This window comes from Ambystoma mexicanum, chromosome 13 (assembly GCF_040938575.1).
Source record: "Ambystoma mexicanum isolate Mex_15411 chromosome 13, UKY_AmexF1_1, whole genome shotgun sequence".
Classification (NCBI taxonomy): Eukaryota; Metazoa; Chordata; class Amphibia; order Caudata; family Ambystomatidae; genus Ambystoma; species Ambystoma mexicanum.
This window is the reverse complement of record NC_090938.1, coordinates 505,691,979-505,715,595: the sequence shown is the minus strand read 5'-3', so window position 1 is coordinate 505,715,595 and position 23,617 is coordinate 505,691,979. Positions and strand designations below refer to the sequence as shown.

Below are 23,617 nucleotides of genomic sequence, written 5' to 3'. Positions count from 1 at the left end.
GAATTGTTAGGAATGGAGCTACGTGACTATCTTACTTGTATGACCTCAAGTATCTGTCATTTCAGATCACCTACGGCAAAAAGGGTGTGGGGCAGCACAGAGCACAGAATGAGATGCGTCAACAAGTGGACTTCAAGAACTATGTGTTCCTAAAGTGTTCCCCAGAGATGCGATCCTAATCCTCAACCATACAAGAAGTTGGACGAGCCACGCTTCAACAGTACTTTTATCGTGGAAGACGTCACGCCGTCTGCAGTCAGAGTGCAGGGCAGACGTGCTTGGACTTTTCTAGGAGACGTAAAGATCTATGCTGGAGAGACCCCTTCACCCCGCGCCCTTCGGAAACGAGCATCAGGGAAGAACCTCAGCACGTGCAGACTTGGTACTAGGAAGGACGACGCAGAAGCTGTCGAGTAAAGACAAAGAGTTCATTGGACTGTGGCTTATTTCAAACACTCTTTTCAGTCATTTGGGAAGAGTTAAGGGAAAACAACTGTTCTTGAGCCACAGGAGTCTGTGACATTGGACTGAGGCATGCTTAAGCCTTGAAACAAGAAAACTATGCAAGATCTCGACAACTGGAAGAGGATACAGTACCCTGATTAATTTCTCACTGATTTCTGATTGGAGTGCTCACAGGTATAGTGTTAAGATTCTGCTTATTATCAGCATTGATGTTCTGACGGGCATATTTATTGGTGCAGTAATTCCGAATTACATTGTCACCTTCGTTAACGCAGCTTTCCCTATATGAATCCTCCTTGAACATGTGATGGCACTCTGTGTAGTCCTTCATTCAGTTCATGCTGCCATGCAGTGCTTTACAGTGAAATGTTCTATCCAATATTTTTGAAACACATTTTTTATTGGTTTAGCTGATAAATCAACTTTACAATTTATACATTTCTCAATATACCATTTCCTCAATACATATTTTTTATGACATGCAGTTGAAAATCTGTACTTGCACAAGTTATTGACAGTAATAGAAGAAAAAAGAAATGAAATAAATCATGTGTATGCACATAAAAATTATCATATTCTAGTAAAAACATCATTTTTAAAGCACTAATCAGTCAATTTCAATGCATTAAAAAAGTTAAGAACAGCAATTCGATGTGTGGTCCGACGACCCATAAAAAGAATCTGCCGTAGTTGCTCATAAGTGACAGTTTGATACTCCGATTTCATTTTCTGAAAGTTCAGTGTGTGTAATTCATGTAACATCCTACAATCTATGACCAGGTGATGCAAAATTTCTTTGTACAAACAGAATCGACTGACGTTTATACAATTCTCAATTTGGCCACGCCTATTTAGAATGTCTCTCGTAGGCCATAAATTAAATCTTAGTGTAAGGATATCAAACCTATATAATACGGACAGTGATTGCATCATATATGGTTCGACAGTGCTTCACTTCTAGTTACAAAATGGATTGTTTCTATCCAATATTATCTGCATTTGGAATGACTCTAGATAAACCTCACGTGAAAAAATGTATATTTAAAGTATGTTTACAACCCCATGTATGATGAGGCTGACGAGGCCAGCTGGTGCTTTCTCAAAGCAGAAGTGGGACACTCAAGCTGAATCACCATCAACTGATGGAGACACAGCAATGTTTACAGAACCTAAGAGAGGAGGTGGTCATACCCTATCAGCACTAGGAGATCACCTGGTGGTCTGTGAGAGAATATGCAAGAGAATGAGAGTGATTGGGGGAGGGCGGGGAACACACCTCAAGGACTTGTAATCCGAGACCCTCTAACTGTTGACTAAGAACTGTCTTGACACTTGATGTTCTGAATTCCAGCCACAAAGAAGCATATACTGTGTTAATTAAAATCTGTGTTTACCTAACCCCACTCTGCTATATTAAACTGGTCATGCTGCTTTTTTACTTTGTCGTTCAAGAGCATCCAGCAAATCATATTTTGTGATGGTATAGTTTAAAAGCCTGAATAAAATGTGGTCAGTTGGAAAAAATGGATGTGTTCAGATGTAGGTGGTGTAGGATACAAATATGAGAAGAGTTTGGACGCAAACTATTTAAATTTTAATGGTTATTTTTATGACACTTATACAACAAGACAGTGTTTCAAAGCGGCACAAGGGATCAAATAAACAATGGAAATAACACTGAATAAATGGAAATAAACAGTCCTACTAGGCCTTGTGACAGCTGGAGTGTGCAAGTGCAGTGAATAGAAAGTGGGGGAAAAAAGGGGAGCAGTGAAGTAAGTGATACTAGGGTCCCCTAGGGGAGGAAGTGCCAGGGGTGCCTGTTGGGAAAGCAACAGGTAAGTGTATGGGCAGGGATTCCCCAGGCGAAGAGGGAGGTCTACCACCCAACAGGTAAGTGCGGGTGGAGGCAAACCACCCAACCAGCGGGTGTGGGCCCAGAGGGTGGTGCAGTGGGGTGTGCTGGGAGACAATGGGCAGAAGGCCAGGACCCTATTGGACTCTTGAGGGACCAGGCTGCCAAATCTCAGCAACAGAGGGGATGGTTAGCACAGGAGGGGGAAGGAGGAGGAGAAGAGAAAGGTCTTGAGTATTTTGCAGAACCTCAGGTGGTCCGATTCAAGACGGAGAGAGAGAGCAAGATTGTTCCGTAGGAGGAAGTCAGTGGTGGAGAGAGATCTGCCCCCAGCTTCCTGCTTGGAGAAGCGTTTGGTCAGCAGAGAGTTGGACTAAGAAGATCGAAGGGATCTGGAAGGAGAGTATTTAGTAAGAGAGCTTCAGGTAGCTTGGTCCCAGGCCCCATACAGCCTTTTGTATGATGCAAAGGGTCTTGAATTTGATCATTGCAGCAACCGGGAGCCAGTGGAGAGGTTTTAGAGCTGGAGAGATACAGTCCCAGGGCTTGAGGCCAATGATAAGTCTCGCAGCCCTATTCTGGATTAGTTGAAGAGGACCGAGCGAAGAAAAAGGCAGGTTGAGGAAGAGTCTGTTACAGTAATCTAGCATGGAGAGGCACAGCGCTCTAGAGACATTAAGCTTCTGGGTGAAGGTGAGGAATGGGAGCATGCCGCTTAGGAGGTGAAGTGGTCCTACTTGGCAAGGTCCAAGATGAGTGGAATAAAGGAGAGAGATGAGTCTAAGAGGACCCCGAGGTTCCTGGCCTCAGTGGAAGGAGATGGAGGAGAGCCCATAGAGTGCAGCCATATTGCAGTAGTGAAACGGAGAGCAGATGTCCTGATAGGCAGGATCTCTGTCTTACTGGTATTGAGACAGAGATCATTGGAGGTGCACCAAGACTGAATAGCAGACAGGCATTCAGGAATGATAGAGGAGGAAGCGGGGAGCTTGAAGAAGAGTTGTGTGTCATCTGCGTAACACTGGAAATGAGGAGAGAAGTCAGTGAGCAAGAGGTGCTAGGTAGATGTTGAAAAGCCAAGGTGAGAGGATAGAGCCCTGGGGAACACTACATGTAGAGGGAGTGGTGACTATGATCAAACTTCTTGATGTCCACGACAAGGCAGGGTGGAGCATGTAAATAAACCTCCACAATGAGACTGAATCTTGTTGTAATATCTGGACCTCCACCGTTACGAGGTAAGGGAGGATGTTAAGAAACTCATTGGCAGCAGCATTGACAGAGGATTGGTTTGTCCACTAAACTATCAAAGTAAAATAATTGAATACAAAAATTCCATAGATGTAATAACAGAAAGGTTGTTCATTGGGGGCATAAGCCTTCTAGGTCTGTGGAATATGTAACTCTGAGTGGGGGAACATGCAGCTTTCCTTTTTACTGTGGTTTCAAATCCCTGCTGTTTAGTAAAGCATTTGTGAGTAATGCATCATTGTTTTTACCTCCGAAAGAGGACCGTTGACATTCCTGTTGTCTTGAATCACAGGCAGTTTTGCATCTGATAAAAATGTACTGTAAACTGTTCATATGTTTCGACGTTATTTTAATCGTGTTCTGTTTTTTGGTTTTCTAGCTCCATTGGTTACTACAACTCAGGTGAAACCAAGTGGAAACCATGAAGAGGAGCCTGACACAGAGGTAAGACCATGTATGTCTTTGAAAATATTGCCAGTGATAATGTCATCTGGCTTAGACTCCTTTTCATGAACTGTTGGAGCAGTCAGTCTACAGCTCTTGTACAATGCCAAGTCCTTTTGAATTCGTTCACTCGAATGTTAATCCCCATCATAATACACAAACCGCTCTGGTTTGTTTCAGTAACTTCTTCACAGTTGCGTCCTACAAATGATGCTGTTAGGATGTAGGTGTCTCCCAAATTTGTTTTCTGGTTGTCTGTCAATGTCTCTTGGTCGTCTTTTCACGGAATGTTGGCTATTAAATGCCTCTTCACAACAGGTCCAGGTCTGGTCTTCTCCCTTTCTCCAGTTACCCTTTCTCGCCTTCTTGCCATAGCTGTGTGAAGAGATCACCTTACCTTTTTTACACCAACAGTTTGTGCCTTTACAACCACCGTCAACTGGAGGACAATTCATTTATTTTGCCTCAGAGTCCTCCTTTTATTCCTAAATTCGTTCTACAAATGAAGGAAGTCCATAATATATGAAACTATGCTCTTAACGCATTTATGTTCTCAAATATTTGTTTATTCAACTGCTCTGATTTTTCACTGTCAATTTTTGTATGCCAAATTCACCTCGTTTGCCATTTTGAGGGAGTCCTAATCTGTTTCAAATCCATCACAGACCTCACACAAATGGTCCTCTATAGGATGTCATAGAATTTAGCCAGGGTAAATCTTGGTTGACGCTAAAATAAGCATTACAAAACCGCAAGATCTTAGTACTTTGTGTAATGAACAAGTGCAATGTGCCCAAATTTATTGTAACTTTGCTCTCTTTTGTATGAAACGTTGATTGTACTGTTGAAATTGTCTTCTTTTTCCCCAAGGAAACTAGTATCGAGAAGCGACAGGCCACGGTATCAAGAAGAATCATTCGACCGTCTAGGTATATTTCAGTTATTTTGTTTAGTAATTATAACTTGTTTAATGTCCTTGTTGGAAGAGCAAGTTGATGTAGAGGAGACAACCCCGCCAAAGTGGTTGTTGAAATAAAAGGCTTGCTATGCTTCTTTGTTCCATTTATAAAAATGTTTGACGATCCACTTCCATTTATTTAGCAGCCCACAAGGACAGTTTTGCAATCCACACTGTTTTTCAGGCATCATCCAGTGAGCAAGTGCTGCCACTGGGGGAAGGAGAAGCTAGTGCATAGTGTTGAGATGGCGGTCTAAACTCTTGCCTGGTGGACAGATGTTTAGGAGTGTAAGGGAGATGTATGCTTTTTATGCTTCATCCCCTCTCCTAGTGAGACTGCCAGCACTTTTTGCTTGACTTCTGGACCATTCTCGTTCTATCCTGAATTAGGGGACCCTTTTTCCCCTCATTTATTCTTATGGGCTCTGCCCTTGGGAACTCTGTTCTTTGTGTTTTAACTTTCTTATGGAGGCTTCTTTCCGCCATATCTCTTTTAAGGCATCTGTTTAACTTTTGCAGTGAACATCACCCTATAAGCAGTGTTGCTGGGGACCCCTTGGGTTCTCCTTTGAGATTTTTAATATCCTTGAGTAACTACAGTTCTTAAGGATAGAGGGATACTTTGTATCCTTCCTAAAACTTTATCCTATTAGAGATTAGCACACACCACCTTATGTGGAGTGCTAAGGGGATACTTAGTATCTCCTTCTCTAAGCTCCTGTAATTTTTTAGTCACATAGACAACCCTATAGTTATGGCTGGTGGCAGTGGACGTGTTCTACAAACTATTGTTCTATTTTCTAACGCAGACTGTCTTAACAGTCTTGGTTATGCACAATAGGGTCACCTATGTGCTAACACGGTGGCTCCTTTTCTTCCGCCATTTCTATCATGGTTGTTCTTTGTTAACCCTTCTTCTACCATCACAGGGGTGGGAGGTCTGAATGTGCGTTTTGCTTTTGGCGAGAACGCTTGGGTGTCTCCGCCTAGGCTCCAGCGTGTCTGCAAAGGAAGGAAGTGGGGGCAGAGTTTACAACTCTCCTGCCCTTTGTCTGCTAGAGTGCCTAAATGGAACAAGTTCCAACTGGGGGGCTGGCTGTCCTGATTGGGCAGCCACCTGCCTCTTTCTGTAAAATGAAAAAAACGGAATAAAAGGTAAGGCTCCTGAGGCAGAAGACAAGTTGGCCACTGGAACAGAAGAACCGAAGCGGAAGACGACCAGAGAAGCCTGCAGACCATTCCAGTAACCGTGAAGCGACTACTGATGCCCTGCCCCTGTTTTCTACTCGACTGAGGAGCTCCGAAGAGGACTCCTTCCCTTAGGCTAGTGGGACCAACTAGCCTCAAGATGAATTACAAAGAGAGCCATCTCCTGAGGTGCTGCGACTTTCCAGGGCAGCAGACCGCGAATACCAGGAGACCTCTGACCCATTTGCAGTGCAACGTCTTGGCTTAGACAAATCTGCCCAAAACTTTGGTGAGCTCCAGTTGGACCTCCAGAAGCACAATCTCACTCATCTAAGTCCCCTCACCAGGTGCAGGACTGCAGATTTGAAGATCGACCAGGCCGAAACTGACCTTTGTGTGGAGCTGATAAAAAGGCGGCAAAACCGCAGACTGAAACAGGAGACCGAAGAAATCCGTCCTGAGTGTCCTCTCTCACGATTGCTACTGAGATATACCCTTCTGGGTCTGTCCTCGTCACCAGACCAAGGAATTTAGAGACTAGGTCCCCCGCTGCTACACAGGAGAGAATCCAGCTGAATGTACTTCTTCTAACCTAAGGTACTATGGGGCTGAAAGGTAGAACTTATTTTAAGCTAAGAGTCGCTCCAGGGTAACTGGGGTGCGTGAATAGGTGTTTGGGTGACCACCCATACCTCTGTTCCAGGCTTGTCGGGTTGTGTCCTCTAGGGAGTCCTTTGCAGGCTCCCTCTACCTTGTGTTGTATTTGCTAAGCATCTTTTTCATAGAGACTTAAAGTATCCTGAGGAGCTTTGCTATTTCTACTTCTTCATAAGACTTTGGCTCCACTCCTACAACTATTTATAGTTAGGGTTTGGACTTTGAAAGCGTTAGAAGCTCAGAAAAGTGTCTCTATATCATTAAGACTTGCTGATGTGTGTATAACCACCCCTTTTCCTTCCTAAAAACTTTATCTTATGTGGTTTTGCTAACTAAATAAAATTACTCTATCTGTTAATATATGCAAATGCGCTGTAGTACCGATAATACGGTAGAACTGTCGGCATCAAACGCTGTAACAGTTGTAACCGGTAGCAACTATTATTCAAGAAATCACTGTTGAAAAGTATTATTAAGAATTCCTATGTGTGTTGGTTAAGTGAATCAGTATTTATCTACCTTCCTCAAATAAGAATACATGTATATTTTAATATAACATTTATTGTGTAAGAGTTTCTTTGGACTACTGTCTTTACTGGGTTCAGTGTACTTGCCTACAGCTCACATCTTCCTCCTATGATAAGCCTGGCTGCTGTGACATTCTGCCAAAATCCAGGCCTGCACACCTAAGGATAGTTTTATGAAGTCTTACCCCAAGTGGACTTTAGGAAAACTCCCCTAACAAATATGCTACCCTAGTTATAGGGAACAGGGAGCAACTTCTGAGAGTTTAGCTAAACCCATCAAGGTAGCATGGAGAGTCATCACAACTTTGTCACAGGAGAGGTGAGTGTGGTCAGGGGTCTACAATGAGTCCACACAGTGAAACAGTCAAGGATTACCCCTGGACAATTAAGTACATAAATACTATATGTATTATGGCCAAGGAGCACACTAAAATACTTATATACAGTCACTGTAAATTAGTGTAAAATAATCAATTAACCACCCCCCTCAGACCCCAAGCTCCCTGCTCCCCAATACCTGAAACAAGAAGGTAAATAATTAGATAGATATATCCCCAACAGCCCCAGGAATTACAACCCTAATTTATAAATTCCAACCCTTAAATTGTCCGGGGCCTTGTGCCCAAAGGTTCACAGTTTCCAAAGAGTTTAGGAAGTTGGGGATAAAGTTAGGAGGGGGATCCTGTGGCTGTGAAAATGGTTCCAGAAGACAAATGAAGACGTTCACTGTTGAGTAACACCTTTTTCTAACTTTTGGAGTGCTTTAGGTAACACGTTTTGCCAAAGTTAACAGTTGTAAAACAATTAAGGTTACTGCAAACTTTTAAAGGGTCCTGATAGTGGTGCCAGTAAGTATTGTTGTACCTTACCACCGCTCCTTAGATTTTTCCTCAGACTTGGCAGGTCGATGGAGTGTCACCGGAGGTTGGTTTTCCCGCTGTTTGTTCCGGCCAAAGAAGCCTAAGAGCTGCGGCTGCAAGAGTTCTGTTCTGGTCTAGGAGTTAAGTGCCACCTTTTCTCATGGAACAATGCAGCAGGCACCGGTGCATGACTCTTCAGGATCCTCGAATAGATGCAGAAAAACCAGTTTCAGCGACCGTCACCGATGCATGGCAACAGCAGGCGTCGCAGATGTCGCGATTGAGGACAGCCTTCTATCTCAGGTCCCGATGATGCAGGGGCGCCAACATTTCACAGAGATGCTACTAATAGCCCAATTTGGGGTTGGTCAGTTAGTCAGTCCACTGGATGGTCCAGGAATGGCTTCTGAAGACTCCAGGGCTCTAAGAAGATGTCGAGAATGGTTGTTCGGAACAAACCACAGGGCGAAGCATTGACGAGGGTCTTCTAAGATCAGTAGCCAGATAGGGCTCCACCGGTCTTGTCTCTGCGCTTCTATGCCCATGGGTGTTGTTCCAACACGTCACAAATCAATAAAATGCATAAATACAAAAGTATCTCTGTTGCACTACATTGGAAGGTGCATTGTGCAATGCTAAAAAGTTACCCAAAATAGATAACTTGTAAAAAGAAAAGGGAAACATAGTTTCTGATGCTTGTTAATCTGTTTAGAATCACCTGCTGTGCATATAATCCGACATCCAGTGGTCACCGTGGAGTATTGCATCTGGTCTTTCGAGAATTGAAAGGGGACGTCGACATGGGCATGCCTGTAACACTATCCCTATAGTGACGTGTAGTGTACCCAAAATCCCTCATGCGTTGAGGTCCCTCAGATTGTTTTTTCCACCCAGCATACTGGTCGCCTTATGCAGAACTCATCCAGAGAAATTGCTATTGTTTTCCTCGACCTTTGGTCGTATATATATTAGAGTTTTAAATATTACCCTACCGTCCCTTCCATTGACAGCTTTTTCCAGGTCTCCGCCGAAGACGGTTCCATGGATCTTCTGGTCTGGTCGGTGCTGCCGACCATGTGGCCGGGCCCTCTGGTTGGCCTACACAGTAGGGAGAGTGGGATAGGGGTGGATATTTCCCTTTCTGAGAATGCCTTTCCCTTTCCTCTCTCTTTGTTCCCTGGGTCTCTTCGTCAATTTTTAGTTCCTCAGCTATGGAGAGGACTCATTTAGGTTTTGTCCTTCTTGTAAGGCCAAATTCCCTTGGAAGGATAAACACTGTAAATGTAATCCGCGTTTGCCCCTTAATCACGACGAGACGGTTTGTGCGGCTTGCAAGCTCCTGCGCCCGAAAACTCTGAAGGCGCGCCATGTTAAGCGGTGGGTGGCCTACGGAATGCCGCAGGCCGAGTCTAGCTCTCCTGCTCCTACAACCGCCAATTGTGACGAGGGGTTGAGTAACGAACAAGCCTCCGATTCAGAAGCGATTGACCTCTCGGCGGAGCATTCTCGCTCTGCGTCGTCTGTTCCCGGCCCCGCTAGGCAAGAATCGGGTCCTGCTATGGGTAATGTACACCCCGGCGACAAAGACACATACGTTTTACACACTAAGAGCACAACCACAGGGACGTCTTCGACAAAACATTTGAAGCGATCAATAGCGCCAACGGGCACACCGATACCTTCGGCCCTGCCCGCTGACCGTCCGGATCGGCAGCCCTACCAGCAACCGCAGAAGTGTCTTGCGACTGGGCCCTCTAAATCGAAAGGCTCTGCCCCCAATATTCAGGGATCCATCGAGACGCACTGAAAGAAAGGCCCCGGTTCTGCCGAAAGTAGTCACGCAACCAGAGGCCCGGACATTAGAACTTCCCGATTTTGAAGTGATCACCGAAAGCATCACCCAGATCATTTCGGCGGATTCTCAGAAGAAAAGGTCCAAGGATTCATCGAAACCCAAGGACAAACGCAGGGATTCGTTGAAATCCAAAGATAGGCCGAAGGATTTACCGGAACCTATGGAAAGGCCCACAGACAAACAGAAGGACACGCGTCAACCGTTGGAACCCCGAAAGGACTTTGCGGACTGCACTGGAGGGATTTCTTCTGCGTTAAAGGAGAAATCTCGACGTTTGGCGACAGAAGATCCACTACAAGAGCTCTTTCCACCCCTGGACCTGTATTCATCTGTTTGGACCAGAGAAAAATGTGAAGGATGTCTGGACAGGCTAGAGAGATTTGTAGAAAACTCTGAGAAGTCCACACGCAAGAGATCTAGAAAGGGCAATCCCCTCTCTCTGTGGCTAAGATTCAGAGGGTCTTTGACCCTACTCAAGATGAGGAAGAAGAGGAATATATTTATGACGCCGCTAAGGAGAAGGCTCAAGATGAAGATCCCTTTGCTGACTCTGAGGCGGTTAATTTGGACCTCACTGAGGGTTGGGGAGTAGACAGAGACCCCATTGATCCTCGCCCTTGGCAGTCACCTACTCCAACACCGGAACCTGGCGCCTTGTGCTTGGACTCCCCTTCAACCACCCCACTCGACAGGCCTCCCCGGTCGATGATCAAATTGCTTTCAACGCCATATTGAGGAAAACAGCGGAACATTTCCATATTGCTACCCAGGTAGCCGTTCCAGAAGCTGATTTTGTGGAGGACATTTTAAAAGAAAAACCACCTGCCAGCCAAGCTATTCCTCTATTAAATTCAATCAAGAAGCCATTGGCCCCTTCTTTATTAACAGCTGCGCTTACTAGAGCAGTGAATCCTATGGTAGAAAAACTTTTTCGACCCTCCCCCCTCTGATCCCCAGAGGCGCTTATTCTACTCCAGATTCACTGGTAGTGACAACTACCAGGAAAAGAGCAGGGGTTCCCCGATCTACTGGGGAGGTACCCCCTGACAAGGAGTGTAAGACTATACGCTCTGGGGAAGAGGATCCCTGCGGCTGCGGCTTATTCCACCCGCATTGCAAATAATACAACCTTGTTGGCCAGCTTTGCTGATTCACAATGGGCCAAGCTAGAGGAGGGCCTTCTAGAGGTCCCTGAAGCCCTGCGAGCCCGTCTGCTCTCGAAAGTGGCAGGCAAGCTAAAGAGTACTTTGGATGCAGCAGAGACAGCTGAAAGGTCTTTGGCTCAGGGTGCCCTTCTGAAGAGGCATGCATGGCTAAGGAACTCTGGTTTCAAATCAGAGACACAAGCTCACACAGGAGGATTACATGGCAACATTGGACATGAAAGATGCATACTTTCATATTTCAATGTTGCCGGCGCACAGAAAATACCTCAGATTCATGAATAAAAGACGAGCACTATCGGTTCAAAGTACTACCCTTTGGCATAGCCTCTGCACCAAGGGTATTTACAAAGGTACTGGAAGTGGGTGCGGGACACCTGCGCAGGCAATGCATCCCGGTTTATCCTTACCTCGACGACTGGCTCATAACCGGGGACTCCTACGAAACATGTCTGTCAAATACCCAAAGAAGAATGGATCTTTTATTCAGCCTGGGATTCTCCATCAATGAGAAGAAATCCAGCCTAGACCCCAGTGAAGTCAAGCAGTTCCTAGGGGCTCTAATTCTAACAAAGGACGGCCTCGTCTTCCCCTCCAATGAGCGGGTTAAAAACGTGCTGTTTCAAATCCCTCAATATGTAGCCAGTCGAGAGGTGATGGTACGCAAAGCTATGCGACTGTTGGGAATGAGGACATCATGCATTTATTTGGTTCCTCACGCGCTTGTGCATGCGTCCAATGCAGGAGTGGCTCAACGGCCAGTGGGGTCAGGCCAGCGGACAATGGGACGACCTAGTGGTTGTCTCGCCAGTCCTCGTTCTTTCGCTACGTTGATGGTCGAGGGAGAACCTCTCGAAGGGGAAATCCTTCACCACCCCCGCAGTGGAGGCCACTCTAACTATAGACACATCTCACAGGATGAGGAGCTCACCTGCTTCAACAGACAGCGCACAGAGTTTGGTCGTCAGACATAGCATCCACCCACATAAACCTGTTGGAACTGTTGGCAGTATTCAAAGCACTGAAAGCTTTTCAGGCACAACTGCAGGGGTAGACGGTCCTGATCCTCACAGACAGCACCACGGCCATGTACTATTTGAACAAGGAAGGTGGCACTCGCTCTCCAGGGCTGTCCAAACTGTCCCAGAACATTTGGAAGTGGGCTCTCAAACACATGTTCCTGTTGTCACAACATGTTCCAGGGGGACTCAATCTTCTGGCAGACGTACTCAGCAGGGATTTCCCACTACCCTTGGAGTACAAATGGCAATTGCATGTAGACATTGTCTCCAACGTGTTCGCAGAATGGGGCTTCCCAGAGATCAACCTGTTCGCAACTCTGGAGAATGCCCAATGCCAAGATTGCGCCTCTAGGTACCCCCAGAACTGTTCCAAGGGTAACGGACTCTGGATAACATGGCCAGGGAAATGTGTTTACGCTCCCCCTTTCCCCGACTCCCCTACTCAACAAGATAGTGGACAAGATGCACCAGGAACAAGTCACAATGATATTGGTGGCCCCCATGTTGGCCCGCCAATCCTGGTTCGCTCATCTGATGGAGATGTCCCTATCTCCTCCAATGAAACTGCCTTGCCCGTACAACATGTTGCAAGACAAAGGGGAGACACTTCACCCATGCCCGCAAACATTGAACTTAGCGGCCTGGCTCCTGAGGTCCTAGAGTTCGGGCACCTGCAACTCCCTCGGAGATGTATGGACATACTCAGAGGGGCAAGGAACCCAAACGCACGATATTGATATTCCGGTAAATTGAAGCATTTTGTTATCTGGTGCAATTCTAAGAGCATCAGCCACATTAACTGCTCTCCTACCCATATCGTTTTGTACCCGACTCATTTACTTGACTCAGGCCTGGTTTTTAACTCTCTAAAAGTTCACTTAGCTGTTCTTTCAGCCTACACTACATCGCAACAAAAGGTGTTGTGGTGGAAGATACCAGTTATTAAGGCTTTTATGGAGGGAGTAAAAAGAATTCACCCTCCCATTTGTAACCCAGCTCCCGGATGAGACCTAAACGTAGTGTTGACTAGACTTATGGGGTCTCCCTTCGAGCCCATGCATAAGCAAGTCTCAAAGCTCTCACCTACAAAACTGCCTTTTTAATAGCCATTACATCCATTAAAAGAGTCAGTGAACTACAAGCGCTCTCAGTTCTAGACCCCTTTGTTACAGTTCAGAGATAAGGTGGTTCTGCTCACTCACCCTAGGTTTGCGCTTAAATTCATTTCAAAGTTCCATGTGAACCAATCCATAGAACTACCAACGTTCTTTCAGAACCCCTCAAACATGGGAGAAAGACGCCTGCACACACTGGATGTACGCAGAGCAGTCATGCTTTACATGGAAAGAACTCCACCACTAAGGAAATCAAATCAGTTTTTCGTTTCAGTGGCAGCAGGTAGAGAAGGAGATCCTGTCTCCAAATCTACTATCTCTAGGTGGATTGTCAAATGTATCACACTCTGTTACACTCTTGCTAAGAGAGAACTGCTCTTCAAGCCTAGAGCGCATTCTACTCTAGGCACTGGGGCTTCCATAGCATTCATTGCAAATGTATCCCTAAAGTCCATTTGCAAAGCGGCAACCTGGAGTTCTGTACACACCTTTACAAAACACTATTGCCTAGACACTCATTCTAGGTCTGATTCTCAGGTTGGAAAAGCAGTATTACGACATCTTTTCACTACTGTTCCTTCTCACAACCCACCTCCAACGCCGGGTACTGCTCGCTAGTATATGCACAGCATGTGATTTAAAGTAGATTGACAAACATCAGAAAACATGCATTACTTACCGTAAAAGCATTTCTGATGATTGTATCTGCTGAGATTCACATGCGCCCACCCTTCCTCCCCCGCTCGGATGGAAGAAACAGACGTCTAACTACTTTCTCTCTTTTCTTTACTCACTCACGTTAGTCATAGGCTCCCTCACAGCAGTAAAAATACAATCGGAGGGACCTCAACGTGTGAGTGATTTTTGGTACACTACACGTCATGTGGGGATAGTCTTACAAGCACACCCATATCGACGTCCCCTTTCGATTCTCGAAAGACGAGATGCAATATACTCTGCGGTGACCACTGGATGTCGGACTATATGCACATCATGTGAATCTAAGCAGATACAATCATCAGAAATGCTACGGTAAGTAATGCATGTCTTTCCAGTATTGACAGTCTGAAGGACTAGTCAGTTTTTCGATAACAAGTGAGCAAAAGGCCAGTGAAGTGAAGCTGATGGCTTCACTTTACTGAACAAAGTCAGGACATTGTGTAAAAACGAAAGCAAAAAGTTTGGGGGTCCATAGGATATGGAAGAAAAGTTGCTCCAAGAGAAAACGTTCCTAACACTCCCCTCTTACCCCCCCCCCCCCCCCGCCACACAGCTCCAGACTAGGGACAGGGGGGGGAACCAATCTACCCCTGGATGGGGTCTCCTGTTCCAGTCGTTCATCCCAGTTGGACAGCTCATCAGCATTGCAATGTTGCACACCTGGCCAATGCTCAATGGTGAAGTCAAAGTCTTGAAGATTCATGGACCACCTGAGAAACTTTGTATTCTCTCCCTTAATGTCCAACAACTTCAAAGGTTTAGGATCAGTGTACACAGTGAGGTCAGTCCCATGGAGGCAGAACCCAGACTTCTGAATGCTCCACACAATGGAAAAACATACCTCCTCCCCGGTGGGCCACCTGAGTTCTCTGCTCCTAAACTAGTAACTGATGCAACATATATGTAGTTCCTCACCTTTGTCATCAAGCTGTGATAGTTTTGCTCCTATCCGAGTATTATAGCCCTCTGCCTGCACTATAAATGGTCTCTTATAAGGTGCTGTGAGAATGGGCCTGACCAAGGGAATCCTGCAGGCCTTGGAAGGCCTTCTCACACTCCATCGAACAAGAGACTATCTTAGGACTTACTGAAGTAGTGAGGGCAGTCAGGGGGACAGCTATATGGTCATAGTCTGCCATACAGTTCCTATATTTCCCAGTGAGGCCCTTGAAAGTCCTCACTTAGTTTTGGGTAGTGGGGGTTGCCGAGTGTACAGTGTGTACTTCACTGAAAAGAGGTTGAGTCTTGCTCTTCACAACACCAATGTTATACGCAAGGTTGACCATTGTATCCTGACCAGTCTGGCACTTGGCTGCCTTTATGAAATGGTCAGCCTGATGAAGTCCCTGCAACACAATTTCTAGGTTGCTAATATGTTCCTCCCAAGTGGGGCTGAAGACTGCTATACATACCATCAAGCTATCTAATGCAGAAATCGTACATCCCATTCAGGACATAGTTGTCCATTCTGTTGAATGTGGCCCACCAATTTGGTTATTTTGATCAGAGGGTGAACATCTATCTTGGTCACAGCATCCAGAGCTCTAGAGTCCATGCAGAATCTGCAGCCAGTGGTACATGCTTGGCTTTAGCGCTCAATCACCCCAAGATCTAACAGCCTGTTGATCTCAAACTTCTTGTCAGATCTGAGTCTGAACCAACACAACAACTAGTCCAGTAACTCCAGTGACAATCGATTACATCTTGATTTCGTGGAACGATTGGGCATGGGTGAGTGATTTTAAGGTCTGGGCAAAAACCAAAAGTGACTATTATCCTTTAGTAATTAAAATTCAAGGAGGCTGGCCAAGTCTAGTAAATAACCTAGAGCCTAATAATCAATTAGTATCTCGGGACATTCCGGTAAATTTATCAAATGGGCCAATGTGATGGATCAGGAACTCAAGCCTGCTATTTATAATGCTATTTTGGCCAATTTGGCAACCATCACTAGAGGAGGAACCTCACATAATGAGATCCTGATTGAGTTTGAGACCCCGCATTTAACACTCCCAGCGCGGGCCGTAAAGGGGGAGACACTGATTCAGATGGGCTAGTATGATCATCAATGTAGGGAAGCAAAGCAAAAAATGATGACTTGTGCCCGTGCAGTTCCGGGGTAGAAACAAATTGCACACTTTAAGATCCGAATATAAACGCTTAATTGGATTAAAGAGAAGAGCATCTGTCCAGGACCAATGGTGTGTCCTTTACAACGCACCTGAGAGTGGGGATAATATATTATTCTGGAAGTTGGTCACAGGGGGAGAGTTTAAGGGAGAACGTATGCTCCACTGTAGTATCAACGCAGATGACTGGCATCTCCACTTCCCAAATTTGTATAAAATGGTAGAAGAGATTCTAACATTGGTGCAGAAGATTGATGAGGCTTTAGCTCGATTCCCAGGATCTCTGATTAGATCTGGTCAAGAAGTACAGAAAGCTCTGAGGGCACAAAAAAGTACTCGTTAATGCAGTTATTGCGTCAAGGTCATTTGCCCCCTCTTGGCAAAGATCGATCATTATCCCAGTCTACAAGAAGGGTGTCGGGGAAAGCCCTGCCAATTACCATCTAATATTGTTGCTGAATGGAGTGGGGAAAACTTTTGGCAAGATAATTTGAAGCCACCTTCAGGAATGGGCAGATCTAAACAATGTGATCACCGATCTCCAGACGGGCTTCAGAAGCAATCTGGGTATGATTGATTAGTGCTTTATGTTATACTTGTTGATTCTGAAGCACCTATTTTGACAAAATCGAAAATTATATGCAGCTTTTTTAAATCTACGTACAGCTTTCGGCTCTTGTTTCTAAAGATGCCCTATGAAAGACTTTGAACTAGAAAAGCACCCCTCTCCCTTGGTCTCTATAGTTAGGATGCTATATACAAACTCTTTGGCAACTGTACATTACAGCCTTGGGGGTGAGGAGACGCACCCGTTTAAGGCTAATAAAGGTGTCAAACAGTGGTGTATACTGGCTCCTCTACTTTATAATGTGTATATATACAGGAAATTATACATGTTTTGTTGGGAGAATGACAGGACTGCCCCAAAATGGCCAATAAGAAATATCCTGCACCCTTTTATGCAGATGATGCAGTTATACTTTCCACTGTGCCCCAAAGAGCTCTGTTTTGAGTTAAATGAAGAGAAATCCAAAGTCATGGATTTTAAACTAAGGTTTGCAAAGAGTAGTGCCCCGACTATCGAGGTGAATGGTGTTCCTGTGCAGCAGGTCGGGTTCTTTGACTACTTGGGAGTCCGCTTCCACGAGACTGGTGGCTGGAACTCGGAGGTGGAAAAGTCAGGAATAATACTGGGGAAATACAGTAGGGCCATTAGATCTTTCCATATACGGCATGCGTGGAACAGTTTCACCAGCCCTTAACCTTTGTAAAAACCAATCCCTTACTGCAGCTCTTTATGGTTCGGAAATATGGGGCCATGCTGCCCCAGGGAAACTGGAACTTTGCGAACGCAAATTTAGGGAAGAAACTTACACTTCCTAAAAATACTCCATCATCGCTGGTATATTTAGAGCTTGATCTTAACCCAGGGTTGTCCGAGTTGACCCTCAAACCTGTTCTGTATTGGTGAAAATTATGTCAAAATGCAGGGCTGGAGAGTTGTCTGGGTGCGTTGTCGTACTTAATGTGCAGGGAGGGAGGTAAAAGCTTGAGCTGAGTGGTCCATGTTAAGAACACTTTGCATGCCCTTGAAGCCAGCAAACTCTGGGGAAAACCCTTTGAAGTTTGTCAATCAGCTTATAATCACATGCTGTGCATAGTCAGACATCCAGTGATCACCAGTGAAAGGGGACGTCGACATGGGCGTGCCTGTACATTATCCCTACGTAACGTGTAGTGTACCCAAGATCCCTCACGCGTCGAGGTCCCTCAGATTGTTTTTTTCCACCCAGATAACTGGTCGCCCTTATGCAGAGTTCCTAAAGAACATTGCTATTGTCCAACCGGCCCTTGGTCGAATAACTCTATAAAATAGTTAAGATCACCCCTTCAGTCCCTTATCTCGACGGCTGTTCCAGTCTCTGCCGAAGACCTGCGAGAACTTCGACGGACGGGGATTCTGTTGGCGTGACCGACCACGTGGCTGGGCCTTCCGCTGCCCTATACAGTAGGGAGAGTGGGGTCGGGTGGACATTTCTTTTCAAACTGAAAATGCCTTTCCCTTTCCTTCCTCTTTCCCGTTTGGTCTTAGTCACTCTGTGTACCCTCAAATATGGAGAGGACTCCATTTAGATTTTGCCCTATTTGTAAGAGAAAATTCCCATGAAAGGATAAGCACAGACGGTAAACCGGTGCTTGCCCCTCGATCACCAAGAGGAAGGGTGTGCGGCTTGTAAGCTCCTCCGCCCCAAGACCTTAGAGGAACATTGGGTAAAACGGTGGGCGGCCTACGGTATGTCCAAGGCCGAGGTTTCTCCCAATGCCGCTACCACCGAATGTGACGACGGCGAGAGTGACTATTAGACCTCCGAACCGGAGGTTGTTGACCTTTCGACGGAACGCTCGCGTTCCGCATAGTCTGTCCCCGGCCCCGATAAGCACAGTGTAAGCTCTGCTATGGGGAAGTCACACCCCTGCGACAAAGACAGACACGTGCACGGCACTAAACACACAACCCCAAGCCTTACTTCGGCTACGTCGAAGAAGACTTCAGCGCTAACGGGTACACCGGTAACTCCGACAATACCCACCGATGGCCAGGATCGGCAGCCCTCCCCACAGCCGCATATGCGCCTAGCGACTGGGCAATCCAAGACAAAGGGCGCTACCCCAAAAATACATAGTTCCGTCGACACGTATCACAAGAAGGCATATGGCGACGATAAGGTTTTGGTTCCGCCGAGGACTGCGATAACTCAAGACAAGGCCTTACCACTGCCGAAAATTACAGCGCTACCGGAAAAGGTGGCCGATAAGGGCAAGGCCCTGGCTCCGCCGAAAAAGACTCCCTTACAATTGCCACTGTAAATACGCACCTGCCATCTGAGGAGGACGTCGAAGACAGCCTGGCAAGAATCGTGTCCGCTGATTCTCAAAGACGGCAGTGTAGGAACTCTTCTAAAGTTTCCGAAAGGTCTAAAGATCCGCCGAGATCTAGGGAGAGCATTCACAAGCCAAGAGAAAGACACAGGGATACCCCACCTTCATCGGTCCCGCCAGAGGAATTCTCTGAAGGAGAAGGACTTTCTTCGATGTTAGGGCAAATATCTCTACAGTTTTCGACGGAAGGGAGTGCTAGAGACACTTTTCCACCTGTAGACCATTCTAGGTCCTCAGTCTGGACTAGAGAAAAGTTTGAGAACTGCATGGAAAGGCTGGACAGGTTTGTTTCGCGTCAGAGCAACCTACACCAAGAAGGCCACGGGATGAAAGCCCTTTTAACCCTAGAGCTAAATTCCCAAGGCTTTTTGACCCCTCTTTAGAAGAGGATATGTATATTTATGACCTTACTGAGGAGGACATTCCAAAGTTACTGTAGAGGAAAATCTTTTCTCTAACGAAGAGGAACATGAGCCCATTGAACATGAGCCCATTGAGGGCTGGGGGGAGGACCCAGATATGGATGACCCTCAACCATGGCAGTTCCCAGATCCACAAGATCCAGATATTCTGGCTTTGGACTCCCCTCAAACCACCCCTACAAGAAACCCCTCTCCAATTGATGAACAGTTGACGTTTAACGTAATGTTATGTAAGGCAGCTGAACACTTTAAAATTGCCACTGAAGAGGCAGCCCCTAAAGCCGATTTCGTTGAGGATATACTCAGAGAACGCGCCAGCCAGCCGGGCTATCCCTCCCCTCAATTCGATTAAAAAACACCTGTCTCCCTCCTTAGCAACACCTGCTCACACAAGAGGTGTAAACCCAAGAATTGAAAATCGTTTGCCCTTCTCCCTCTGATCTTCTATATCTTGGAGGTCATTCCACCCCAGATTCTTTGGTAGTCACTACCACAAGAAAAAGAGCAGAGTTCCCTTTGTCAACTGGTGCGGCACCCCCTGACAAAGAAGGGAAAAGACTTTATGCCCTTGGGAAGAGGGTTACCACAGCAGCAGCGTACGCTACGCGTATTGCCAATAACACCACTTTATTGGCCAGTTATGCCGATGCGCAATGGGCTTTAAAACAAGAAGGCCTACAAGAGGCTCCAGAACCTCTACGAACCCGTCTCCTCACCACAGTCTCTGAGGGTAGGCAAGTTAACCAGAGCATTTTAAAGAACACTTTGGATTCTGCCGAGAAGGCCAGTCGAGCCCTGGCTCAGGGCATACTCCCCGAGACACACATGGCTTTGGAACTCGGGATTTAAACCTGAGACGCAATCGTCGTTTATAAACAAACCTGTGGAGTAATCCAACTTGTTTGGGAAGGCGGTCGACGAGGCCCTAGAGACCGTAAAAAAGGAACATGACACCCTGTTAGGCAGAAACCTGTGCAGTTCCCTTAGGGACCACTGCAAAAGATTTAGGACTACAGGTGTTGGCAGTAAACCCACTTGGTAGCAGTCTGCACCACCCAGATTTACCTGGTAACTGTGACTGAGCAGTCAGACTTCCCTCAAGAAGAGTTAGGCAGTATGCAAAGTATACACAATAGGCACTCAGATACAACAATACAAGCAAACACTGACCAGTGCTTTGGTATCAAAGTATATAATTATTTATTTAAAAACACACTGTTGAAAACACTCCAGCACTCTTATTGTAAAATATTCTAAACACAGTTACTATTATAATATATACACCCCTTTTTCCTTATCAGATAAGTCACTGTAAAACACCACTTATTTTCATACAGAGGTGAGCGCTTAACTAGATGGCACTCCAATAAGTTCGTGAGAAAGGGAGGGAAAAAGACAGAATATGGAAAGGTACACCACTCTAAGATTCAGGAACACTGTTAGCAAGGCAGAAGAGCAAAAGTCACTGGTGAGCCAAAGTCCAAAGGCTGGGCCCACACTTGGAGAGAGCAGAGCACAAATGCGCCGAAGATCACACAGTTACACTAGGCTTAGAAAGTCTTGCAGAGGGTTCAAAAATAGTTTAGAGAGGCTTAGGAAAGTTCAGCCAGGGTGTCCCAGGCTAACCCAGGTTCGAAAGCCGGGGGCTAAATCTACCCCGTACAGTCGTTAGCAAGGGAAGCCAGGCGGGACACGGTACCTTAAGTGGGAAGGATCCTCCAGCGGTGGCAGTTGTTCCTGTTAGTGGGTGCAAGTTGCGTCGTCGTCCAGGGGAAGAGAAGATCTCAACTTTGAGGAAAGATGAAGGTCGTTGCACTACCAGGGCAGAAACCAGCCGCGGAGTTTTCCGGTTAAAGGTGGTACCTTTTTTTCGCGGTCGTGGTAAAACGTGGTATCCCGGTTGCCGGGGTGCTTGGCACCGGCAAGGCGGCCACGAGGTACGTCGGGAAGGTGAAAAGACGGTGAAACTGGTTATCCCCACCAGTCAAAGGAAGAAGACTCTCCGGCGGGAGATCTCCTCTGTCGTTGGGGAAAAAGTGGTGATACGGTCCAGCAGGGCTCCAACGGTAGTGGTGTCGTGGCAGGTCGGCTCAGCTTCTCCCTCGTCGGATTCTTAAGTCCTGTGGCGACTTCTGAAGTTCCAGTCCCCAAAGCCCTGCTTTTATGCAGCAAACCCCCATTCACTCAGCCTAGCTCACTCAAACATGCTAAGTGGTGAGCCGGCCGGCTCACCACTTGGGCCAATCAGGATGGAGTGCGACTTGAGTTGCCTAGGCAACTCAGTCCAGGGTGCCTAAATTCCCCTCCACCCCTCCTAAGTACCCCAGACAGAGTGGCACCACTTTGGAGGGCTTCTGTGGAGAAGCCTGCCAAAAAGTGGAACAAAGGGCTCGACTTGAGTTGGAGTCACAGACGAGAACACAAACGCCATTTTAGAATCAAGTTTTGGCAAAAAATACCAACCGGAGAATTAATATTAATTAAATAAACCGGCGGTATGTTCGAGGCTACCGTAAATAATTAAATAAAGATAGTAGCCTAAAACAATGGGAAATCCCATAGGAAAATATTTGCGGTTGAATATAAAAAGTAGTATCCACTGCCACCAGCCAAAACTCGATCAGGGGGGACGGAGACGTGCCCCCTCGACTAACAGACCCTGGGGCAATCGAATTGCCCCAGCCAGTACGTCCACAATATGATGGTTTGTACTGGTTCTGTTCAGAATTTAAGACTAGTAAAGTCAATGGTGACTTTACATGCCCTGGGAGACAGTAGTCAGTCCCAGGGTATGGAGTCTATACTGGGGGGTCACGATGACACCCCTGTGTTACTGCACTGAGGGTGCTGTGTAACACATATCACAAAAACACATGAAGCCCTATGGAGTAAAAGACCCCATAGCCCATTAAACACTTTTAGATTCAAAGAAACACACTCAAATCATGTCCAAGAGTGATGGTAAAAGAGTCTCACTCTTGGCAGGAGAAAAAAATAAACCCCAAAAATCCAGCAAAGCTGCTGGGGGACTCACTAGGTTAGGAAATTCAGCCTAAACAGAGAATTCTCCCTAACGCACCCTAAAGAGTCTGGACCAAATTACTCCGAGACCCTCCAGGATTTGGAAACAGAAGGTTTTTTCGTGGCCAACACTTCACTCCTCAACAATACTCTTCAGGAAACAACTGGAACTCTCCACAGAGAACCAAAGGGGACAGCGCCGTGGTAAAGGAAGGGGCAGGAACCCTACCCCAGAGGTTCTCCAGCCTCAGTTTCCAAATGACCCAAGGATTTGGGTCCCTTCCCATGCCTCGCTGGTCGGGGGCCGGCTTACATCGTTCCTTCAGGCATGGGAGGTAATAACCACGGACCAGTGGGTGCTAAAAACCATAGCCCACGGGTACTGTGTAGAGTTCAACCGGTCTCCAAAATACAGCCCTCCACAACAACAAAGACTAACACCAGAACATCTTTGCATACTTCAAGAAGATACTGGAACAAAAAGGAGCCATAGAAATCGTACCTCTATCACAGGTAAAAGAAGGTATTTATTCAGTGTACTTCCTTGTACCCAAAAAGGATCTAACCATGTGCCCTGTTCTAGATCTGCGTCCAGCGAACAAATTTGTAAAACCACAAAAGTTCTGCATGGTCACCCTGCAGGAAGTAATTCCCCTGCTCACACAGGGGGGGGGGTTACATGGCAACTCTGGACATGAAAGATTCATACTTTCATATTTTGATGTTGCCAGCGCACAGAAAATACCTCAGATTTATGATACAGAACAAACCCTATCAGTTCAAGGTACTACCCTTCGGCATAGCATCTGCACCAAGGGTATTTACAAAGGTACTAGCAGTAGCGGCAACACACCTGCACAGGCAATCCATTCCAGTATATCCTTACCTCGACGACTGGCTCATAATAGGGGACTCTTACGAGATGTCTGTCAACTACTTAAAAGGCGATAGATCTTTTATTCAATCTGGGATTCTCTATCAACGAGAATAAATCCAGCTTAGACCCCAGTCAAGTCAAACAATTC

The 23,617-nt window shown here is 46.2% G+C and overlaps 1 protein-coding gene across 1 annotated transcript in view; it reads left to right on the top strand.

The window, feature by feature from the left end:
• The window catches only part of BECN1 (beclin 1), a 649,635-nt gene that overhangs the window by 254,317 nt on the left and 371,701 nt on the right, over positions 1-23,617 (top strand). Inside the window, exons 3-4 of the mRNA XM_069634173.1 lie at positions 3,951-4,015; positions 4,886-4,944. Coding sequence (XP_069490274.1) covers positions 3,951-4,015; positions 4,886-4,944 — 124 coding nt within the window. The remainder of the gene's footprint in view (positions 1-3,950; positions 4,016-4,885; positions 4,945-23,617) is intronic.